The sequence below is a fragment of the Lepidochelys kempii genome, chromosome 1 (genome assembly GCF_965140265.1).
Source record: "Lepidochelys kempii isolate rLepKem1 chromosome 1, rLepKem1.hap2, whole genome shotgun sequence".
Taxonomy (NCBI): Eukaryota; Metazoa; Chordata; order Testudines; family Cheloniidae; genus Lepidochelys; species Lepidochelys kempii.
Genome location: NC_133256.1, coordinates 294,278,694 through 294,303,681, shown reverse-complemented (window position 1 = coordinate 294,303,681; position 24,988 = coordinate 294,278,694). Strand labels below are relative to the sequence as shown.

The following is a 24,988-nucleotide window of genomic DNA, read 5'->3' as shown; positions in this document are numbered from 1 at the left end:
TGAAGGTCATCATGAGCTCTTTTAGCATTAAATTAAACAAATAAATTGTTGAATTTCTGTTGTTCAGAAAACATACTCCTTTTTGAGGGTAGGGGAATGCACAATTCAGCCTTTCTTTATATATCATAAAGAACAAAAAAGGCACATACCGAGTTTTAAAAATGACCTGTAAAGGGAAAAAAGATCATTTTTACTCATTTTTAAAAACAGTCCCTTGAAACACTGGGGGGTGGAGGGTGGGTTTCCGTACTGAAATGGTTTTACTTTCTCTTAAAGCACATTGTTATGTTATATGGTTGGTTAGGAATGCTAGGCTTCTAGTATTCTCTATAACGGTACGTAAGCTAACTTTTTTACAGGAACTCAAAGAATCTTTGCTCGTGTGGAGTCCATGAGAAAGTCCTTTCGTCCTCCATGCACTAACAAAATCACACTGGGTGAATTTTACATTTGAGAGAGAGTGTCGGGGTGAGATTTTTCAAAAGTGGTAGTAACTTTTGATACCTCATTTTTACCTACCTAGTTACTGACTTGTAAAGATAGTGCATTGAATCTTCTGTGAAAGGGTTCAGTTTAGGTGTTCTAGGTATATTGGGTTAGTGAACAATATTCCTTGTAAGCAGAACAGAAAAGGTCTAAAGCAGGGGTCGGCAGCCTTTCAGAAGTGGTGTGCCGAGTCTTCATTTATTCACTCTAATTTAAGGTTTCGTGTGCCAGTAATACATTTTAATGTTTTTAGAAGGTCTCTTTCTATAAATCTATAATATATAACTAAACTATTGTTGTATGTAAAGTAAATAAGGTTTTTAAAATGTTTAAGAAACTTCATTTAAAATTAAATTAAAATGCAGAGCCCCCCAGACCGGTGGCCGGGACCCAGGCAACGTGAGTGCCACTGAAAATCAGCTTGTGTGCCGCCTTCGGCACCCGTGCCATAGGTTACCTACCCCTTGTCTAAAGTATGTTCAGGTCTCCAAAAATTGTGTAACTCATACTTTAAACTACACTCTCGAATAATTAATAATATGACTCTTCACTATAAAGTTACCACTCCTGTATAGCTATTGCTAATGTGCATGTTTTGTTTATTGCTAAAGGTAAAAAAATTTACTTTTTAAAAAGCTGCCTATGTAGATGCTGCAGAAGTAACCAACTATTGTGTTCCTCTGATTCATAATTCAGTATTTGAATTTGTGCATAAATTACAGCAATTTAAGATATCAGAAGAATCTGTACAAAACATAATTCAAGGGTTATCAAATAATATTTTCCTCTAGTTTCACTACTACATATGTTACCACTTACTCAAAGTTCATTGGGTTAAAATCTAAAACTTCATTGTTAATACAGTGTAGTATAAAAAGCAATAGAATAAACTGGAAAGTGTGTGTTTTTATCTTCTAGTATGTTGTTTTAACCCTTTGTGTTTGAAACTTTTCTACAGAGTACACCTGTGACACCAGTACCAACAGTGCAAGTACAGGGCCAGCAGATCAATTTGCAGCCTTCTTCATATCCAATACCAAGTCAACATGGCGAGCAAGTGAAAAAACCTGGACAGAACTTCATGTGTCTGTGGCAATCTTGTAAAAAGTAAATAGCTCTTTTATTTAACAACAGTTTACGCTAACATATTGCAGAGGCTCTTATTTGGAATATAATCCCTGAAATTATTATCTGTTCTCTTTCCTGAAGTGTGTCTACACTGTATCAGTCATCTGATGAGAGAAAAAAATATTAAAATTTCAAAAGAAGTTGGAGTTGAGGTGGAGGGAGTGCAGATTTGCAACTTCTCAATACCATTTTTCAAAGCAGCTAATGTATACATTGTGAATTGCTTTTTATCTAAAGTTACTTCAGTGAAGACTAAAATATTTGTATGTAATTATGTAAGTCACAATAACTGTATTCCCTAATTTTGAAGTTCTGCATTACAAATATAGGAACAGTTACTCTTTTCTTTTTATTCAGCCAGCTTTGAAACATTAAATGTGTTCCTTTCTCATATTTCCAGTTTTGCAAGGGGTGTGCACCTTTTATGCCCTAGCCAAACTCCTGTTTTAATTGAGTGCTTTGGGGATTCGGAAGCAATTAAATGAGACAAATCTCTGACTCAAGTTGCTTACACTCTAAAATAGACAACACAGCTAGGAATTGTTTTTAAAAAAATAAAACAAGAGTGAGGAAGAAGGGCATGCTTGGATGAGCATTACAGAAGTGTAAGAGCATAAGCAAATTGCTACACATGCTTCTTGACAGTTCTTTTTAAAATAATATATCAGATTTAGGGTCAATGTCTAGAGTAAATATGGGGTGAAAGCTGATGATTGAAAGATAATAGCAAAATGTAATGGTGATTTGGAAGGAAAGAAGAGAGGTTGCGTAACACGGGTTTGAAGGAACTGGCAGTGTCATGAGCGAAGATGTGAGAGCACACTTAGGAGGAGACAAAGGGAGCTGAACTGATTTGTCAGAATGTAGGGTACGCTCAGGGCAGTAGTATGCAACTAGGGGTGAGACATTAGCATGTGGAATTGGGATGACTCTGAAGGTGAAGATGAGGCATATGAATTTGATATGGAGGAATACTGAAAGCTAGTTACTGTCTATCTACGAAAAATTTCTGTGGTGACTTCAGTTTGATATTAGCAAGACAAGGTGGGTGAGATAATATCTTTTATTGGATCAACTTCTGTTGGCGGAAGAGACAAGCTTTTGAACTTACATAGAGCTCTTCTTTGATGTGGTATTCTTAATTTTCTTCTCTAAGATCTCATAAAAATCCATTGAAATAAATGGAAAGACATCAAATGGGTTTTGGATCCGTCCTCTGAATAGTACTTTGTTCTTATGTGCAGTTAAATAACTGCCATGTTTCCACCTCAGAGGTGACTGTGTTTCATTGGTAGGTGATATAATTCTTGTACTTAAAAAGCTTGTGAAGGCCTTTGAGATCCTTTAGAATGACAGATACTATATAAATGTAAGATAATATTATGGACTATTATATAAAGATGAATTCAGACTATCTTAGAAATGTCTTCTCTTTTTTTTCTAACAATAAATGTATCTATGGAGCCATGCTCCTCTGATGATATGATCTTGAATGGCATCCAGGATCCTTATTAATTACTTGATTACCAAATACTTTATTTTTTAAAAAAGCTCTGCTATTCAGCCTGGGATGCATATACTATGAGTACAGTATGCATTGATGAGTAATCCTTTGTTCCTTTTTTTACAATGGAGTTTTCAGGAGCCATACATCTACGAATTTGTTTCTCAAATATCTTCTTCATTCTGGTAGCTTTTCACTGTTAAAATTGACCTTTAGTGTCTACTTTGTTTAAATATATTTTGCTACATTTTCTGAAAAATGGTCTGTCTATATATTTAGTGTTAAGTTATCTGTGATTTATTTATTTTATAGCATAGATCTTTCTCGGTGTATTTGGTTTTTAGTATGAGTTTTCGGGTGTGGTCCTGCAGTTTCAAAAGGTCCTCTGAAGTACATTTGGAAGATGTAACCGATACTACTACTTTGAGTGGCTCTGCATCTTTACACTTATGGGTACTGTGTCATCTTGTGGTGCCTTATGGTAGAACCTTGCTCCCAGCAGTGTCTGTTAGAGCATTCTCATACCCCCAACCCCTCCTCTTGGCATCTCCCGAAGTCCTGAGACAAAGATATATAAGGGACTGAGCACCCTTTACCACCCCAGTTCCTTCCAACCGCTTTCACGGACAGAAGTGAACCACTTCGGTATCTTCGGATCCAGAGTCTTTTCTCCTTGATGTTTGTTTGTTTGTTTGTTGGGGTTAGTTAGTTAGCTTAGTGTAGTTAGTTTGTTTGTTTTTTTTGTAAGTCAGGGTTATAGCGGAACTGAAGAAGAAGTCAGGTTTTAAATGATGTGCATCATACCCAGATGTCTTCCCGGCGTCAAATGACCATGTGCATCAGGTGCCTGGGAGAAGGCAACTTTCCTTCTGCATGTTCCATCTGTTGGACCTTTATACCCAGGGCCTGCAAGGATAGGCAGATTTCTCTACAGGTCCTGCCACTTAAGGAGGCCATTGAGGCCAGACTCTCAGGATCAGGATGTTCTTGGGATCCAGGGTCCAAGAGACCTCCAATTCCTTCCTTTCATTACATAAGGGCCCCAGTCCTCTTATTTTGGGGTCATTCAAAGGCACCAAAGTTACCACAGCCCCCTTCATATCAGTCCTCATAAGAGAAGGCATTTTAAGTTGTAGTCTAAATCCAAACGCCATCTCTGAGTTATCCTTCTCACAAAACACCAGACTGCAGATTTGATGGGACGTTCAAGAGTCAAGAACCATTCAGTCAGGACCTTTCTACCGTTTTGTTTAGAGACAGGCTAGCTCATTTTTATCGGCACTTGGAGATGAATTACATTGGACCAGTGGGTTATAGAAATGATAGAAAAGGGCTATGACGTACAATTTGAGAAACTACCCCCTAACAATTACACCCACCTCTCCCTTTTCAGGGACCATTCTCACAAGGATATTCTTCTTTTGGAAATAAATAATTGCTTCTGACAGGCAGTCAAAAAGGTGCCAGAACATCTCAGAGGTTAGGGGGTTTATTCACAGTATTTTCTGGTACAGAAGAAAGATGGTTGGAGGGGTTCGTGTAGTCTTGAATTTAAGGAACCAAATACGTTTGGAAATTTGGTTCCATATGTTAACCTCTGCCTCCATAATCCCTTCCCTTTCCTTTTAGATTTGTTCACGACTCTCAATTTAAAGTATGCATATTTTCACATTTCAGTAAGTCTCATTCATAGCAAAAACCTGGAATGTGTGGTGACAAGATGCCATTTCCAATACAAAGTGCTGCCATTTGCCCACTCAGCAGCACCCTGAGTATTTACAAAATGCCTCTCTCTGGTAGCTGCTCATCTGAGAAGGCAAGATAGTTTTGCTTACGTTTATTTGAATGATTACCTATAGAAGGCCACTGCATACAAGGACCCGTTAAGCAATATTGCCGTTACAACCAATCTATTGTTGGACCTGGGTCTTCTCATCAATACCTCAAAATCAAATCTATGCCAGACTCAGAAAATTCTGTTAATAGGTTCTATACTCGTGCAAGGGAGGGCCTTTGGACCAGAGGACTGGTTTCTGAGGTTGAGGTAGTGTATTTGCAATGCTCAGGAGTATCCATCTAGAAAAATAATCTTTTTTTCTGGGTCTCATGGTGACAGCTACATATGTGACTCCTTTTGCCCATCTGAGAATGAGGCCTCTACAGCACTGGATGTCTCACGTTTATTTTCAAGTCAGGAAAGTTTTCACTTGTAGGTCATTATACCTCCAAACATCTTACTTTCCTTGGAGTGGTGATTAATTAATATGAATGTCTTCAGAGACATTCTGATATCTGAATCATCTGGCTGTTCGAGGACATTGTCTCATCAGGAGAAGATTCTGCAAATCAATGTGTTGGAGTTGAGCCATTTGTCTAGCCCTCAGATCATTCCTTTTTTGTGAGCAGGGAACAGTGGTTCAATTAGTAATGGGCAGTACTTCTGCAATGTGTTAGTCAACAAGCAGAGGAGAGCTCACTCTTCTCCTCTTTGTGCAGAAGCAATAAGGTAATAGGATTGTTGCATCCTCCACAGTGTGTTTCCATTGGCCCTGCATCTGGCAAGAGAGAGCAGTGTGACTGCAGACCATCTCAGCAGACACTGCCTCAGACGTATGGGTGGTCTCTGAAGAAGCAGTTGGTTCGTGACATATTTGCTAGATGGGGTCAAACAGATGTGGACCTGTTTGCAACAAGGTTCAAAAGAAGTGTCACCTCTTCTGCTCCAGAGTTGGCAGGGATAGCCAATCTCTGTCAGATGTTTTGCTTTTTCCCTGTTCCATTGATCCAGCATGTGGTAAGGAAAATACATCAGGATAGGAAGAGGATGATTCTCGTCGTCTCAGCTTTGCTGTGCCAGCAATAGTATATCAATCTCCTCCAACTGTTCGGTGGAGTCTTCATGCATCTTCCTCTGTCGCCAGATCTGTGTCTCAGTAGGAAGGGAGGATTCTTCATCTGGACCTACAGTCCCTCCATCTGATGGCATGGGTGATTGGACTTTGACTCTATCTGATCTTCAGTAGTCTTGTTTCTTGGCTGTTCACAATATGCTGATTAATACTAGGAAGCAGTGAACCAGACAATGTTACAAGTCAAAGTGGCCCAGATTTGTGACTTGAATGACTGGCAAGGGAAGCTCTCCTGCTTCAATATCCATACTTTGTGTTCTGTAATATTTGATGTTTTTAAAGTCTGAAGGGTTATGTAATTCATCATTAAGGATTCATTTGGCAGCAATTTCTGCCTTTCATACTTGATGGTAGATCACTGTTTGTACATAATATTATTAAGATGTTTATGAAGGGCTTATCTAATATGTATCCTCCTTTGAGAGAGCCTGTCCCTTCTTGACATTTCAGTTTGGTTCTAGCCATGCTGATGAAACCACCCTTTGAACCTTTTGCTGAGTGTTCTTCACATTATTTTATCTATTAAAATGTCTTTAATTGTTGCTATAACATCTGCCAGAAAGATGAGTGAACAAAATGGTCTTATGGCTGATTCTCCATTTACTATTCTGTAAAGATAAGGTTATTTGTTGGCTTGATCCCAGCTTTTTGCCAAAGATGGTTTCTGATTTTCATGTCAATCAGTCCATCAATTTGCTGCCCCTCCCCTGACCACATTTTAATAAGGGTGAATTGGCTTTGCCTACTTTAGGTGCAAGGAGGGTCCTGGCTTATTAGTTAGACATAACTAAAAGTTTTCATAAATCATTCTGATTGTTTTTGTTTTGTTTCTTGTGCTGAAAATCACATGGGATATGGCCTTTCTTTTCAGACCATTTCTAGATGGCTTAAGCAATATATTGTTGAATGTTATTCCTTGGCAGAGATTCTAATATGTGGGACAATATGATCACATATCATTAGAGCCATGGCAGCTTCTTTTGCTTTTCTTAAAAAAGTCCCTTCTGTGGAGATTAGCTGAGCTGCTATCTGGAGTTCTGTTCATAAGCATTATGCTTTAGACTTGACCTCTAGGAGAGATGCTGGATTTGGTAGAGAAGAGTTTTAGCCTTTATTCAGTTAGGACTCTGTCCCTGCCTCCAGGTTATTTCAGCACTGCTTATCAGTTTAGTCCATAAGTGGGAATATGCAGAGCCACTCGAAGAAGAAACAAAGGTTACTTAGGGCATGGCTATACTGGAAACTTCAAAGCGCTCCCGCGGCAGCCGCTTTGAAGTGTGAGTGTGGTCGAGCGTGAGCGCTGGGAGAGAGTTCTCCCAGCGTTCCTGGTGATCCATCTCCACGAGGGGATTAGCTCCGAGCTCTGGGAGCGCAACTTCCAGTGCTCGGAGCCTCTTTACACTAGCACTTTAAAGCGCTCTGACTTGCTGCGCTCAGGGGGGTGATTTTCACACCCCTGAGCCAGCAAGTTAGAACGCTTTAAAATGTAAGCATAGCCAAGCCCTTACTTGTAACCAAGTTCTTTGAGATGGCTCTGCATAGTCACACCTTCCTACCTACCTTCCCCTCTTTTGTCAGAGTGCTAATTGTTTACTGTTCTCTGGCATTGCAATGGGACTAACTGAAGTGATAGAGGATGTTCTGCTCCTTATATAGCCTCGCTCCTGGGACATCTTGAGATGCTATGGGGAGGGGCTGAGGGCCTGAGAGTGCTCTAATGGAAACTGCTAGGAGTAGGTTCTACTGTAAGGCACCACAAGGCTGCACAGTACCCAGAAGTGTGACTATGCAGAGCCATCTCAAAGAACTCCAGTTACTTACTTTAATTGGAGTTCTTTGAGATGGCTCTGCATAGTCACACTTCTGGATACTGAACTGCCTCTAGCCCCACCTCCCCACCCTGCCTCAGTCTGGTAGGTGGAATATGAGGGGACATGGAGGACTCTGCAAGCCTCACTTTAACTGTAAAAGAGTCGCTTATGGCTCATGAGCCACAGTTTGGCCACCCCTGCACTAGAATTTTGCATCATTAGCTATCTTGAGTTAGCTGTCTTATTGTAAAAAAACACCTCTTTTAGCGGTGAAGGCACAGCCACATTCTCTGTGCCCCCCTCCACACACTGAAGTTAAATGATTTCTGGAAAACAAGCAGCATGTGTAATGCAGTGAAGAGAATCAGAGTCGTAGAGTTTAAGGATAGAAGGGAACAGTAGATCATCTAGTCTGACCTCCTGCATATCCCAGGACACTAGCACCTGCACACTAAACTCAACAGTCAAAATGAAATCAAAGTATTACATCCCGCAGGAGATTAGACTATTATGTGCCACAGGCAGAGAATAGAATAGACCACCAGTGCTTGGGGCCCCTGCAATGGCAAGGAAATGATTAAATGAAATATACCATAAGCCTGGCAGGTGACCTCCACCGATGTGCTGCATAGGAAGGCAAAAGATAAAACCAAGGTCACTGCCACTCTCACCTGGGGTAAAATTCCTTCCTGATCCCACATGTGGTGATCAGTTAGACCCTGAGCACGTGAGCAAGATCTAACCAGCCAAGAATCTGAGAGAGAGAATATTCTGTGCCACCTTAGAGCTCTGGTCCACCCCACCTATGTCCCATCGCCAGTTGTGGCCATCCCTGATGCTTCAGTGGAAGGAGATTTTTTTTTAAAAAAAACCTTCCAGAATACACTAGTGGGGGGTGGAGGGATCCCTTCCTTACCCCTGTTGGTGGCCAGCTGAAGCATGAGCTTTAGGAACATATGATGCAAACTAGAATTGGGCCCTATTGCTGCTGAACCTTGCCCCCTGTTATCACAAGCAACCCCCTCCTACAATTATACTCATAAATTTGTCTAGCTCTCTCTTATAACTAATTAAATAGTTTGCTGCCACAACTCCTATTGGGAGGCTGTTCCAGAATCTCACCCCTCTGATGATTAGAAACCTCCTAATTTCCTACCTGAATTTGTTCATGGCCAGGTTATATTACCTGTTCTCGTGCCAATATTGTCCTTGAGCATAAACAGCTCTTCACCCTCCCGTAATGTGTTTATAGAGAGCAATCATATCCCCTCTCAGCCTTTTTTTTTTTAGACTAAACAAGTCAAGCCCTTGCAGTCTCCTCTTATAAGATAACCTGCTCTTCCCTGATCATTCTAGTAGCTCTTCTCTGCACCAGTTCCAATTTAAATTAATCTTTCTTGACCATGGGTGACCTGAATTATACATGGTATTCCAAATGAGATCTTAGCAGTGCCTTGTACAACAGCTTTAATACGTCCCTATCTTATACCTCACCTAATGCATCCTAGGATTGCATTTGCCTTTTTCAATCAGACCAGTAGAGTCCACTAGCATTTTTATCTCTTGACTTTAGATTCTTGGAGAATAGCTTTATGGAAAAGAAAATTACTTCCCTATGAATATAGTTGCCTTTTCTAGCCTTTTATAGCTGTATCTATAGTTACACAAGGACCCTTCCTTTCTGCCTTTTTGGAAGTTGATTCAACCTGCTACTTAGGTTAAGGATTAGGTTGAAAAAAAACCTACATTCACATGAGCAAATGTTATGCACAAAAACTTAACCAGCGTCTTGAGACAAGTCTTTGTTAATTAAGCAGTGGATCTACTCTTCGTTCCCATGCAACAAAAATCATAACTCTAGTACGTGTATCTGTAAATTATATTAAGTTTGAGAATTCTTTGGAAGGTGACTGTTCTTTACCTGATGTATCTACAATGACCTATTTTGTAAATAAGCATCTAGATGGTAGTTTAAAGGTGCATGCATCAAATACACTATATAGCAGCAGTTATAATCTATTTTAAAATATGTTGTAAAATCATTATGCAATGTTACTTTGTCTTTGGTAGCCACTTTACTGAGTTAAGTCAGCATTTTAATTCTTTTTTAAAAAACCATGAAAAATGTTGTTATCTTGCCAACTTTTATTTCTTTTAAACCTAATATATTTGGAGTAAAAGGGACATTTCAAACCATTAAATGCTGACATAACTTTAAAATATTTAAAATAACTTCGAGAGAAATTTTGTTTCTTACAGATTCGTGGTGTCTCAGCCTTGAACACAATTTTACAAAGAATCATAAGAATCTTTATACAAACTAGACTTGTGTTCCACCCAGTCCAGTATCTTGTTTCTGGCAGTGGCCAGTACCAAATGCTTCAAAGAAAGGGGCAAGAAACTCTAGGGGACAATTATGTCATAACCTGCCAATAGTGGTTAGCAGTTTTCTTATGCACTGAAGCATGAGGATTTATAGCTCTTCTAATTTTTTTTATCCTGTCTAATCAGACTTTGGCTATACTCATTATCTTTATCCCAATCCTGCAAATACATACATGCTCATCTTTAAACACATGAGCAGTCTCATTACTATGAATAGGACCAGTCACATGCATAAAGTTAAGCATGTGCATGGGTGTATGCAAGATTGACACCTTAGTGACTATTCCAAGTTTTTGGCCTCAATGATATCTTGTGGCAATGAGTTCCACAGGTCAGATTTGCACAGTGAAAAATTATTTCCTTTTTCAGTTTTAAAGTTGTTGCCTTTCAGTTTGTGTTCCCCTGTTCTTGTTTTACAATAGAGGCTAAATGAGAGCACATGATCTACCTTCTCTGCACCATCATTTTATGTACCTTTATTATATTCCTTCTTATTAATTTTCTTTCTAAACTAAAGAGTTCCCATCTTTTTCAGCTCTCTTCATACAGAAGTCTTTCCATGCCTTTAATCATTTTCACCACTCTGTTTCCACTATATTTTTTGGAGATAGGTGAAGAGAACTAAGAACTACATTAGGGAATTTATATGGAATTTTAATCTTTTTATAGGGTGAGGGAATTTATATGGAATTTTAATCTTTTTATAGGGTGATATTCTTCTTCAAGTAGTGTCCCTATGGGTGCTCCACTGTAGGTGTGTCTACATTCCTGTGCTGCTGAGCAGAGAACTTTGGTAGCAGTGTCCATTCAACCCGTGCACGTGCTGCTCCTTGCGTGCCATGATGCTAGCCACTGTGCGTGGGCAGACCCTCCTCGGTTCCTTCTCAACCGCCCTTGGCTAGAGATAGAATTACAGCTGTCCATTCTTGGATCATTAACTCTTTTAGAATTGCTAATTTTTAGTCTCCTTTGTAGCCTCTTTTCTTTCTTTACTTTGTAAACATTTTATTTTGGCCATTGCCCCCTAAAAAAGAAAAAGTAAAGGACTTTGTCTTTTGACAACCTCCTGAGAAGGGAGACCCCCCTGGACAGAAGATGGTCGGCTTCCCAGCTTCAAAAAGTGCCTCAGTTAAAAGGAATCTATCCCAGTGACTGGTGGACACTTGCAGTGCGTTCACGCCTTGGGAGAGAAACACGTTCCACAGAAGTGTAGCTTGTGTTAGCAACTGAAACTCAGATCCAGGAAAGACAGAGAACTGAGGCTCAAACTCCAAATCATGGAGTAAGCCCTTCAACTTCCTGCGTTTCAGTGGGAGCCCTCACCGCAACCCTCTACTTCAAAGGAGGAGAGCCCAGAGAGATGCCCATGAGCTACTCACATAAGGCCTCTAAGAAAAGGTCTGTGAGTCCCCACAGCGAGCCCTGATTGAGCTGAAAATGATCTCCGACTTGTTCAGTATCATCGGTACCAATGGCACTGAAGCCATCTACATCTGGTACCCAGGGCACGCACTGTACCAGACTGACTGAGCAAGTCGGGTTGCCTATGGACCCAGTGGGCACAGACAAGGAAGTACTGGTACCGTTGAGGTGCAAAAAACGTAAGATCCACCCCGGGAAAGGCTCTGTTGGTACAGACATTGACATCAGTACTGCCTGTGGTATGCCGGACACCAGCAGGCCTTGCTGTCAGGTCCACATCTCCAACACCATTGGTACAGGCATCCAGTCATCTCAGTACTGACAACCACCACCAGTACTGATGCCTTCCGCACCACCAGATTTACGGTGTGCAACGGACCTTTTGGTGTCTGACGCCCCTGGCACTGGGTTTATCCAGAGCCCTTGACTTGCCAATGACTTCCCTTTTCATTGTCAGGGTCAGAAAGTGAGCAAAAGGACGTGATTTCCTGCCACTCTTCTCACCTGCCCAGTTCCACTGTTGACATCAGGCATATCGTCCTCCTGATCCACAACCTCCCTGGTTTGGTCAGCCATGATACCAACCACTGGGTTCCTTCCCATCACAATGGCCACACTTGGATCTCTGGCAGGCTCAAAGATAACAGGCCTCCCCTTCCCTCTAGTATGACCTACCAGCTACTAAGGAGGCACCCTCCTTCAGTTGCTACCTTGAGGGCTTCTGATCCCCCATAGCGGGCAAGGGAGGGACTGGAGGCTGAAGTTGAGGAGGAAGTTACTCCTCAAGCCCACTTCTCATCATCATCACCAGATGAGACTGTGATGCCCCCTCCGCCATCTATGGCAGCTGACTTTAAACTGTTGCAGGACCTGGCACAGAGGGTGGCAGAAGTTTTACAAATACCACTACAAGAGGTGACTGAGTCACACCACAGGCTGGTGGACTTTTTACATTCTTGCACCTCGTCCAGAGTGGCCCTCCCTCTGAATGAGGCATTCCGGAGACAAAGTCATATAACAGACCCCTGTGTTGGTCCCACAAACATGCAAGCGGGCTGACAAGAAATATTACGTGCCAGTGAGAGAAACGGAGTTCCTCTTCTCACACCCATCTCCTAATTTGATCATTGTAGACATAGTCGATTCCAAGAGCCACCAACACTAGTTTAAATCCACCCCTTATGACCGGGACTGGAAGCGCTTGGACCTTTTTTGGCAGGAAAGCATAAAAGTTGGCCACCCTCCAGTTCCACATTGCAGACTTTCAAGCCTTAATGGCAAAATATGACTATCAGAACTATGCAAAACTCAGTTCTTTTATTGAGCAGCTTCCTGATTCTCGTAAGGAACAATTCAAGGTCATAGTCAATGAAGGCCAACTGGTGGCTAAGACATCTCTCCAGACTGCACTTGATGCAGCTGACATGGTGGCATGTTCGATATCAACTGCCATTGTGATGAGAAAGGCCTTGTGGCTTTATCTATCCGGCTTTCAAAAAGAAGTCCAAATGACTGGGACAAAGCTATTAGCTGAGAAGATCAGCACCTCGCTTCACACACTAAAAGATCCCAGGGCCACTCTTCCATCCCTCGGGATCTATACACCTGAGTACAAAAGAAAGTGTAGCCCCCAGCCAACATTCAAGCCTCGCTCATCACACTATTCATCTCAGTATTCATCACAGAAATCATATGAACCTCAGAGGAAGCACAGGTTACCTAGATGGAAAACATCAGGATCTTAGCCCACTTTCTCTCAACCCTCAACCTCAAAGCAGTAGTTTTGACTGGTTGGTCAAGGTGCTCGTAGAATATTCTCCTCCTCATTATTTCACTCTGTAAAACCTCACCCATACCTTCAGAGACCATTTCACCCGTTCCACAGCACCTGGGAACAGATAACCTCCAGCAAATGGGTGCTGGAGATCATCCGAGATGAGTACTCCATCCATTTCACCTCCCTTCCACGTCCCAAACTCCCGTCTCCATCCCTCTTCAGGGACCTTTCTCATGAGAGTCTACTACATTAGGAGATAAACCATCTCCTCAGCGTAAGAGTCATAGAGCAAGTGCCAACAGATCTAAGAGGCAAAGGCTTCTATTCTCATTAGTTCCTGATCCTGAAAAAAAAGGGGTTTGGAGACCCATACTTTATCTCAGAGTACTCAACAAATTTATCAAGGCTCAGAAGTTCAAAATGATAATTTTATCAACAATTATTCCAGCATCAGAGAAAGGAGATTGGTTCTTATCCCTCAACCTCCAAAAGATTATACTTCCACATTTTGATTATACCAAGTCACAGATGTTACACTAAGCCAAGACCACTACCAGTACAGAGTACTCTCTTTTAGCCTCTCATCGGCCGCTCAGAGTATTGTGCAAGGTCCTCTCAGTAGTGGCAGCCCAATTATGCTCATGGATTTATCCTTACCTAGAAGATTTCCTTCTCAGGGCACATTCCTTCACCGAAGCCCAGTGAGTCACCCAGATCACACTGGACCTGTACCATAATCTGGGCCTACAAATCAACACATAGAAATCAACATTAACATTGATACAGAGGTGTTAGAATTCAGAGGAGCTGACCTCAACTCCATCCAGGTGAGGGTGTTCCTCCTATATCACAGATTTCTCAGTCTCTCCATGCTGCTAGAGACAGTGCAATCCAGCCCCCAATTTTCAACCAGACACTGCCTCTAGCTCCTGGGGATATGACCACAGGCACATCAGTTATAGCTCATGCCAGACCACGCATGAGATGCCTCCAAGCATGGCTCAGTTTGGTTTACAGGCCAAATAGAGACAACATAAACAAACTGCTGTCAATGCCCACCAAGGTCAAGCAATCCTTGGACTAGTGGAAGGACCAAGTAAATGTCTGTACGGGAATCCCATTTGTTCAGCCTTCCCTATCATTACTCTTGACCACCGATGCATTCCTCATAGGATGGGGTGCACATCTCAATGATCTCACAGTTCAGGGCAAATGGTCACCATCCAAGATGTGCCTTCGCATCAACCCGCCCGAACTCAGAGTGGTCAAAATGTGTGTGTTTACTTCCTCCCGCTGATCACACACACAAAAGTCATGACTGATAGAACTGACAGGGAGGCACTAGGTCATTCTCCCTATGCATGGAAGCACTAAAGCTATGGAACTGGTGTGTTTCCCACAATGTCATACTATCAGCGGCCTACCTACTTGGAGTACACAACATAACAGCAGAGAGTTTCAACCGCAAATTCCCACACGACCACAAATGGGAGATAGATTTGATAGTTCTCCACAACATATTTTGACAGTGGGGGACACCGACAATAGACCTGTTCTCTTCTTACCAGAACAAGAAATGTCCACAGTACTGCTCCAGAGCGGGAATCGGACGACACTTCGTGGGAGATGCTCTCCTCCTCCCATTATACAAGGGCCTTCGTTATGCCTTTCCCCCATTCCCTCTAATACTGAAAGTCCTGTTGAAAGTGGAAAGAGAAAAAGCAAACATACTGATTGCTCCCACGTTGCCCAGACAGACGTGGTATCCTTACCTGTCACAGCTGGAACTATGTCCCCCGATGACTCTTCCAATCATTCCTTACCTTCTATCACAGAACAAGAGAGAGACACTCTCCATCCGAACCTGCGTATTCTGCAGCTCAGAGCCTGGCTCCTTCATGGTTCCAGTGCATAGAGACATCTTGCTCTGAGGAGGTACAGGAGGCATTATTGTGCAGTAGGAAAGGACCTACTCATTGTACCTACCTACAAAAAATGGAAAAGATTTCAAATCTGGTGCCAGCCCAAAGGCGTCATCCCGAATGCAGTCACCCTCCTGGTAGTCCCAGACTATCTGCTGACTCTCAAGAAGTCTGGACTCTGCTGACTAAAGGTCCACTTAGCAGCAATTGCAATCCTCCACCAGCAGGTAGGATACTCAATCTTCTCTCACCCAGCTATGAGGTTTCTCAAGGGCAAAGCGAACCTTTTTCACCAACCCAGACTTCTGACCCCACAATGGGATTTCAACCTATTGTTAAAAGGTTTGACTGGACTGCCATTTGAATGCATGACCACTTGTTCCTTAACTCACCTTTCCACAAAGATTGCATTCTTGATTTCCATCACCTGACAAGAAGGATAAGGGAGATAGTGGCTCTGATGGCACACCCTCCCATCCCTCTTCACAGTGTTCTTCCCTGACAAAGTCACTCTCAGGACACATCTGAAATTCACTTTCAAGGTGACTTCCGCTTTTCATATGAACCAGATTATCCAGCTTCCAACTTTTCATCCCAGACCTTGTCAGGATAGTAGAGAAGCCATCCTCCATATGCTCAACGTGTGGAGAGCCTTAGCCTTCTATCTGGACAGGACAAGAGCTTTTAGAAAATCTCCGAGACTCTTCCTCCCCATTACAGATAGGTCAAAAGATGCAGCAATTTCAGTTCAAAAACTCTCCAAATGGTCCAAAGGAGCCATAAGGAACACCTCTCCTGGGACCAGGCAGGCACCAATCCTCCTTTCCAAAAAGTGGGGAGAGAACCTCTTCTTGGGTGCATGCCTCCAAAAGCCTTAAGGAGGAGTCCCGTACCACTGTCCCAGCACCAAAATCCAAGTTGGCACCCACCATCTTCCCATTCTAAGGACCACACTCCATCTGGATATGCTGGCACTGAGCATTTTGGCACCATCTGCATTGGCATCGGGGGTTGAGGTACCAACTGTTCCCATACTGAGACTCCTTTTCTCTACACAGACAACTTCCTTGGCACTATTGTGATCTTTGGTTCTGGCAGTGCACTATCTGTGTTGGCAGAGCTTTTGTGCATGGCACAAAGATAATTTTCTGTGGGGCTGCTACCGGACTCATCTCTCATTGAGAGGCTACAGGAGATTATTATCAAACCACCCACAGTACTGACCACGAGGCAGAGTACATCAGACAGATCTGTGTCACCATTGGAGGAGGTTTACTCTTTCTCCTCACCATCAGAAGCATAGAGCAGAGCTTCCTACCCCGGAGTGTGCCCCCTCACCTTGATGGGTGGCACAGTGGGTGTCTGGTGCAGAGTCTAGGGAGGGATCCTACATCCATCACTTTCAATTTGGTATGGTTACCCTTGCCTCTATAATCCCCTCCCTGAATCCCAAGGATTCATGCTTCAAGATGCCTAATTTCACATATCAGTACATCCAGCTCATGGAAGTACCTGAAGTTCTTGACAGGAACATTATGCTGTCCATACAGACTCCTGCCCTTTGGTCTCTTCAAAGGCTGTACAGAATCCTAGCTGTGGTGGCTGCCTGTCTGAGAAGACAAGTAATCCAGGCATATCCCTACTTAGATGACTGGCTGATATGGGGGAAATTCCCTCCCCTCCTCTCCCCCTACCCCCCCTCTCCCCCGGAAGTGACTGACTGCTCGGAATTCAGGTCAACAGAGAAAAATCCACTTCAACTCAGACTCAGAGCACAGACTTTATCAGGGCACTGTTGGATTGTAGGTTGTAGAAGAATGTGTCTGCCTTAACAGAGGTTTCAGACTACATTCATCCTTCCTCAACCAACTTTAGACTCATCCCAGCACACTGGTAAGGACCCACCTCAATCTTGGGGCATATGTTGGCATTCATGTATGTGGCCCAGTATGCTAACCTTCACCTTTGGTCCATGCAACGGTGGTTAAAATCACTGTATCTACCAAACAGACACAGTATGTACAAGGTGGTCAGAATTCCTTGAGAAACACTGTCCTCATTAGATTTGTTGATGAATCCAACTCACACTGCTCAGCACAGCACCCTTTTCAGTTCCTCTACCAACAAAGACTCTAGTTATGCATGCATCCTTTCAGGAGTAGGGAGAAAATCTCAACCACCCGAAGATTAAGGGAAGTGGTTTCCACAGGAGTCCATCCTACACATAAATGTTCTGCAACTTAGAGCTGTCTGACTGGCATGCAGGGCTTTCCTGCCTCTCATCCAAGATTGGTGATACACATGCTGACAGAAAACACCCCAACAATGCACTCCATCAACAGGCAAGGGGGAGCCAGAACATATCCCCTCTGCCAGGAAGATGTACTTCTCTAGGACTGGTGCGTCTGTCATCACTTTAGTCTGATAGCACTATACCTCTCTGGCCTGCAAACTTGTGAACCTCCTAGTTTCACACTTGTGAACCTCCTAGTAGAGCCTTCTTCGGAACCTCATTCCTCTGGAGGATCTTTTGCAGGTGGAGATTCCTGCTGATGAACCTATTTGAAACATGTCACAGCAACAAATGCCCAAGGTTCTGTCTCAGGGGAGGAGCAAGCCCATGCTCCCTCTCAGATCTATTTCATATCCAGTGGGCTCCTGGTCTGATGTATGCCTTTCTGCTGTTACCCAGGGTCTTGAGGAAACTGACACAGGATGTGGGTCTGGTCATCGTGATAGCCCCAGCGTGGGCCAGACCGTTCTTTTGGAACTTGAACATTATGAACCTAACAATGTGATGGTGATCATCACCTTACCAGTGACTGTAATTGTGTTTCTCAGAGATGTGTTGTCCACTCAGAGTCCTGCTCTTAGGGGATTCTTATTGGCAAAAACATAAGTACAGGTTGTAGCCAACACACTGTTCATGCCCTTGGCTATGGGGAGTGAAAGGGTATTTAAGACACAGGTACAGCCCAATGGACACTTCATTCAAAAGTATCTGATCTTGCATGCATGAGGCACTTGTGCACTGAGAGTGGAATCTTTATGGACAATACATCTCTGAACCACAGTTACTGTGAGGTGCCTAATATTTTATCTAGATGTTGTTATAATTCTGTCTTTTAATTATTGTTTCAAGGTATTTTCCTGATAATGAAGTAAGGTTTACTGGCGTCTACTGCCCAAGTTTACCTCCTAACATGTCTTTCAAAAATGGGGTACAAACGTTTGCTACCCACCAGTCCTCTGGTAGAGTTGCTTATTTTAAAGAGAGATTGTATATATTTGTTTGCAGTCCAGCCACTTGATTCTTAAATCCCTTCAGAGCTTTTGGATTAATAGTTTCTAGTCCTTGTGACATGTTGCTCTGGTAGTTTATCCATTTGTTCCTCCACCTTCTCTTTTGACACCTGAGTCTCAGGCAGTACCTCACTTCATCTTCATTATGTGAAAAGTGTTTAGGTAGGTATTTCCTCAAAATCCTGTGTAATGAAAACTGATGCAGAGTGATCATTTAGCATCTCTGCCATGTCTTCATTCTCCTTATTTAATTATTCAGCAACCTGGTAGTCCACCAGACACATGACATCTCCTACAGGCTTCCTGCTTCTAATATACTTTAAGAATACTTTGCGGTTTGTTCCATCTTTTTCTAGTACAGTAGTTAAAATTTACTGGAAGTGAAGTTTATTATAAAAATACTGGTATAAGCTTAGCTGATTTACTGGATTCCAAGTATAGAAACAAGATTCTTGTAAACTGATCATTAGCCATTGACTGGTCTCACTCACTTCACTTAGCAATTTTTTCCCTTCAAATATCAGCCAGACAAGTTCATAATAACAGAACGATAGAATATTAGTATACTCTTTTTGAGGGGGTATTTGGTGACATTTAATTAAGCAAAAGATATGACAAGGGGTGAATTTTGGTGTAATCATTTGCCCCTGTTTCTTTGGGTGTGTTCCTTTAATTCACATGGAACATAAATGAAAATATATGAAAAATGAAATCCTTAAAAATATTTTTGCATAAGACTGTCAGATTGAAGATTGTAATATGTTTCTTTCCCTTCATACTAACTTGGCTGCTGTGCTCAATAACATTTCAGAAGTCCTCTGTAGTTTAACTTGCAGTACTAAACAGGGACTATTTAAATATTATTTAGTGGTAGTAGTGTTTAACATGTATGCTGTGGTAGTGCCCAAAAGTCACAACCAGGTTGAGCCCCATAATAAATGACTGTCCCTGCCCACAAAGAGTTCTGATTTAGCATCTGAAGTGAAAGTAAGGGTATGTCTACATTACCCACGTTACAGCACGGTTAAAAAAACCAACACCCCGAACGAGCGGTGGTAGCTTTATCACCGGGAGCGTGGCCCCGGGCAATAAAGTGCCGTCTATACTGGTGCTTTTCAGCGCTAAAACTTTTGTCGCTCAGGGGTGTGTGTTTTTTCACACCCCTGAACGACAAAAGTTTTAGCTCTAAAAGTGGGAGTGTGGACACAGCCTAAATCTTTAAAGCTTCCCACTGTACTGTGTAGCAGTCAGGCTGAAGCAGAAATATTGCTTTTCCCTTTGAAGTTCAGCTGTCTGCAAGTACTGTTAATTGTGAGCAGCCTAGTTTCCACAGCTGCTACATTGCCTCACAGGTGGGAAAGAGATGAGCAGCTGCTTTTGAATTGTTTTATATTAAAAAAACCCAACAACCTAAATTGTGAAAGGGAGGTACAGTAAAGAAACTCCATTACTGTCAGGCCATTATAATAGTCTAACCAAGGGGTAAAAAGCTAAACAAAACCCTGGAGAAATGAGGAAATAAAGAGTTGAGGCAAAACTCCTCTGTTGACACCATTCTCAGCAACTTTGTTTGTTTTTATTGTTGTTGTTTAAGGAATAGCTGTTACCCTGTCTTTTTAGTAAAGTTGTTGTTATTTGGTAGTTTAACTCTGTTCTAGATTTGGTTAATAGAGTGGAGCCCTGTTATAGTAAAGTACTTCCTTCCCTCAACAAAAAAGTCCATCAGGATTCCAGTTAGGTCTTATCAACACTTCAAATAAAGTAATGTTAGGGGATCCTATTAGAGCGTGGATCTCCCCAACAGTTAAAATTGTTCTGTTTACACTGTTTACAGACTGTAGGCAGAACATAGCCATGTCTCAAACCCTACTACAGCCTGGGGGGACATAGTTAAATACATTTAGATTCTGGCCGAACTACAGAGATAAATCCATTTCAGCTATGGCAAGGAATGTCCATATTGTAACTAGATCCCATGACACAGTTGTAGTTGCATATGGAACCTCCATGCCTCCCACTTTACCTTGATGGTGGTGGAAGGAACTCTCTCCATCTCTTGATATTGTAGGAGCAATCTGCTGTTTAGGATGCAGTGAGTCTGAAAGTCTTTATTGTCACTCCCTGCTATGAGCCAGCTGCAGCAAGACATGGCTCCAGAAATTCCTCCTTTATCTCGGCCTCAGTTTACTGGCAAAGTTTCTTCTTCTCCCCTTCCCTCAGCAAGAGCAGAGTGTTGGGGGTGGGTGATAATCCCTTTGGAATGTGGAATTTGACACCTATCAGGAAGATAATTGCTGTATTCTCAGGTTTTAGCACAAGGAACCCAGTTTATAAGTGAGAAAAACTTCTATGGGTGAAATAAATTCTCTGGCAGACTGGCACCTATGTGGGGGTCTGGAGGCTAGCAGCTGTACAGTTGGGTCTACATACTAACTACAAATATGTCAGTGTGGAGGAGAGTATTAGAGTGAATAGTGGGTCGCAGGGAGTCACTGGATCCAACATCAGGCAATCTAGTGTCCATGAACTTGCAGATATTGAGATGAGTGCAGGTAAGCTTGGCTGCAGTTCATCTGTAGTCACTAGTGAATCTTTTGCTTCAAGTCCCTTTACAGAGTAGCTGCATTCAGTTTCTCTGTGGGATTCAGGAATTTAATTTGGGCAGATTCTAATACTCTTAGGTACATCTATTCTAGATTAAATTTTGTTTTTGTTTTTTAAAGCTAACACTGCACTACTGATTTTAAAATGTGGTTGCGGTGATAGTTCATCTCAACTGACACATATTAAAATACAACTTTCCTGTCTACGCTGCAATTCTAAAATATGGTGGTTAAAATATGTTAGCTAACTTGATTTAATAAAACACTCTTTATCTATTTTAGACAACATAACTTACTCATATTGAGTAACACTTTACAAATAGCTCTCCATTGATTTTAATGGATCCACTGAAGGAGTAAGGTACTTTTCAGCATGTGTAAAGGGTATGAGAATTTGGCCTTTTATAAGGAAAGTGAAGCTTTGCATGAGAATGAAAGTTTGTATAAATATATTGTAGAAATTTGGGACTTTAACAACGTTTGTGATGACACTAAACTGGGGGGAGAGGTAGATATACTGGAGGGTAGGGATAGGGTCCAGAGTGACCTAGACAACCAAAAGAAATCTGATGAGGTTCAACAAGGACAAGTGCAGAGTCCTGCACTTAGGAAGGAACAATCCCATGTACCGCTACAGGCTGGGAACCGACTGGCTAAGCCGCAGTTCTGCAGAAAAGGACCTGGGGATTACAGTGGACGAGAAGCTCGATGTGAGTCAGCAGTGTGCCCTCGTTGCTAAGAAGGCCAATGGCATGTTGGGCTGTATTAGTAGGAGCACTGCCAGCAGATCAAGGGAAGTGATTATTCCCCTCTCTTTGGCACTGGTGAGGCCACACCTGGAGTATTGTGTTCAGTTTTGGTACCCCCCACCACGGAAGGGATGTGGACAAATTAGAGAGAGTCCTGCGGAGGGCAATGAAAATGATTAAGGAGCTGGGACACATGAGTTATGAGGAGAGGCTGAGGGAACTGGGGTTATTTAGTCTGCAGAAAAGAAGAGTGAGGGGGGATTTGATAGCAGCCTTCAACTACCTGAAGGAGGGGGGTTCCAAAGAGGATGGAGCTAGGCTGTTCTCAGTGGTGGCAGATGACAGAACAAGGAGCAATGGTCTGATGTTGCAGTGGGGGAGGTCTAGGTTGGATATTAGGAAACACTATTTCACTAGGAGGGTGGTGAAGCACTGGAATGGGTTACTAGGGAGGTGGTGGAATCTCCATCCTTAGAGGTTTTTAAGGCCCTTGACAAAGCCCTGGCTGGGATGGTTTAGTTGCTGTTGGTCCTGCTCTGAGCAGGGGATTGGACTAGATGACCTCCTGAAGTCTCTTCCAACCCTAATATTCTATGATTCTGTGATTTAACAATAGGTGGAATTTTGCCATAACAGAGTTCCCTATAAATGGGTTCCCCTATATTACATGAAATCTCTTCCCCTGCCCCTCCCATTTCCTCTTATGCTATGTCTGCCCTACCGCGGTAAGTCGACCTATGCTACGCAACTCCAGCTACGTGAATAACATAGCTGGAGTCGACGTACCTTAGGTCGAGTTACCACAGGGTCTACACTAGATTAGACCTGCTAAATCAACCGCCGGTGGATAGATCTCAGAGCGTCGATCCTGGCTGTAATGTAGACCTGCCCATAAAAAGTAACTGGCAGGCATAGGTGCTAGAACTAGGGATGCTGCCACACCCCTTCGCTTGCAGTGGTTTCCATTATATACAGGGTTTACAATTTGGTTCAGTGTCTCTCAGAACCCCCACTATACAAATTGTTCCGGCGCCACTGCTCTGAGGCAGAATTCATTGTATGATATGCCATGCCTGTGTTTTCACCTGGGAGAACATTTACAAATATGTTATGAAACAGACTATACTGTACTAGACGTTATAGTGCAAGTAGTGGGATACCCTTTAATTACAGCAGTGCAAATAGCACCATTTATTTTGCCGTATTGTATATATTAATACAATATGCCTAAGGTTAAAAAAAATTCTTGCTTTTGTGACAGGGTCGGGCCAGATGGCTACAGGAGAGTAATAGAAGGCAGATATATTAGCCCCAGGTTAAGTAGGTCCCTTTTCCCTGGGTAAGGGAACAGGGAAGGTTCCAGAACAATCAAGAACCTTCTGGAGACAATTAAGACAGACAGGCTGATTAGAACACCTGCAGCCAATCAAGACGCTGCTAGCATCAATTAAGGCAGGCTAATCAGGGCACCTGGGTTTAAAAAAGGAGCTCACTTCAGTTTGTGGTGCGCGTGTAAGGAGCTGGGAGCAAGAGGCGCTAGGAGCTGAGAGTGAGAACGCATACTGTTGGAGGACTGAGGAGTACAAGCATTATCAGACACCAGGAGGAAGGTCCTATGGTGAGGATAAAGAAGGTGTTGGGAGGAGGCCATGGGGAAGTAGCCCAGGGAGTTGTAGCTGTTGCACAGCTGTTCCAGGAGGCACTCTAGACAACTGCATTCCACAGGCCCCTGCGCTGGAACCCGGAGTAGAGGGCGGGCCCGGGTTCCCCCCCCCCCCCCCCCCGGACCTCCCAACTCCTGGTCAGACACAGGAGGAGTTGACCTGGACTGTGGGTTCACGAAAAGGGCCAAGCTGAGGGCTACCGTGAAGCTCCAAAGCGAGCAAATCTGCCTATAAGCGCAAGACCCACCAAGGTAGAGGAGGAACTTTGTCACACTTTGTATTGGATTTTAGAAAGGCAGTTAAAATTAATGTTTAATTAACAGTTTAATCTTACATAAGAAGAAAAATCTGAACGTCAATGAAACCTACACAACAGGCACCCCCTGTTGTAAACAACCACTTCAAAATATTCCCAAAGTGTCCCTTTGTTCATTCTTTAAAGGCCCATCTCTACTTTGCAACAAATTTTTCTTGGTCCCTTTAATTGTCAGTTAAGACATGTTTCAGTGCTCAGTACATAGTCTTCAGCTATGGCTATATTAGACTACATTATTAGAAGCAAGAAAATTTCTATGTACTAGATGCTGTTCACACATATAACAATGAGGCCACCAGTCCCTGAGTTGAGCCTTTAGGTACTATTCATCATCATCAATATTTTTTTTGGTAAAGAGGAACACAATCCCTATGTAGTACCTGTTCTTTGTGACCCCTTCTGGTAAGCTTGTCCAACGTTACTTTAATGGAAAGCTCACTTATTCCAAAACTGAAATGAATCAGTCTCTCTCTTTATAGCCTATATTTTTAATAGCTTATTTTTTCTGACTCGGGTGTAAATTCCTGCAGATAAAATTAAAATGCCCCCTTGTGGTAAGTAGTGATATCTCAAAGCAGTTGCATTGCCCAAGTTTTAATATTGTCCCTCTTATAAAATGGCTTAAAAAGATCCAGTTAAAGTATATGTAACAGTTATGTTACAAGGCTGTTTTGAGATCCCTCTTATACAAAGATGTTAAAAATGATAGTTTCTATCATATCATTTTCATTCTATCAAATTTCCTCCCTTTTGTGTTCAGACGAGTAATACTATTTGAATATATTTTTTTATAATTTCATTTTGTTTATGTAAAAACTTTTTCATAGTAAATACTCTAAAATTAAAAAATTGGACTAAGGAAAAAAATCTCATGGAACTGAATGAGAACTAATAGGCCTCAAAGATTATTTCTATCCTAAAAAGGGCCCAGTCCTTATAAATGTATATCTTCAATGAGAGTCTTTACTATTTAATCAGTTTATACTCTGGCACTACTCAGATGCCTAAA

The 24,988-nt window shown here is 42.3% G+C and overlaps 1 protein-coding gene across 1 annotated transcript in view; it reads left to right on the top strand.

Annotated features, from left to right (window-relative positions):
- The window catches only part of ARID2 (AT-rich interaction domain 2), a 166,729-nt gene that overhangs the window by 125,764 nt on the left and 15,977 nt on the right, over positions 1 to 24,988 (top strand). Inside the window, 1 exon segment of the mRNA XM_073327994.1 lies at positions 1,445 to 1,593. Coding sequence (XP_073184095.1) covers positions 1,445 to 1,593 — 149 coding nt within the window.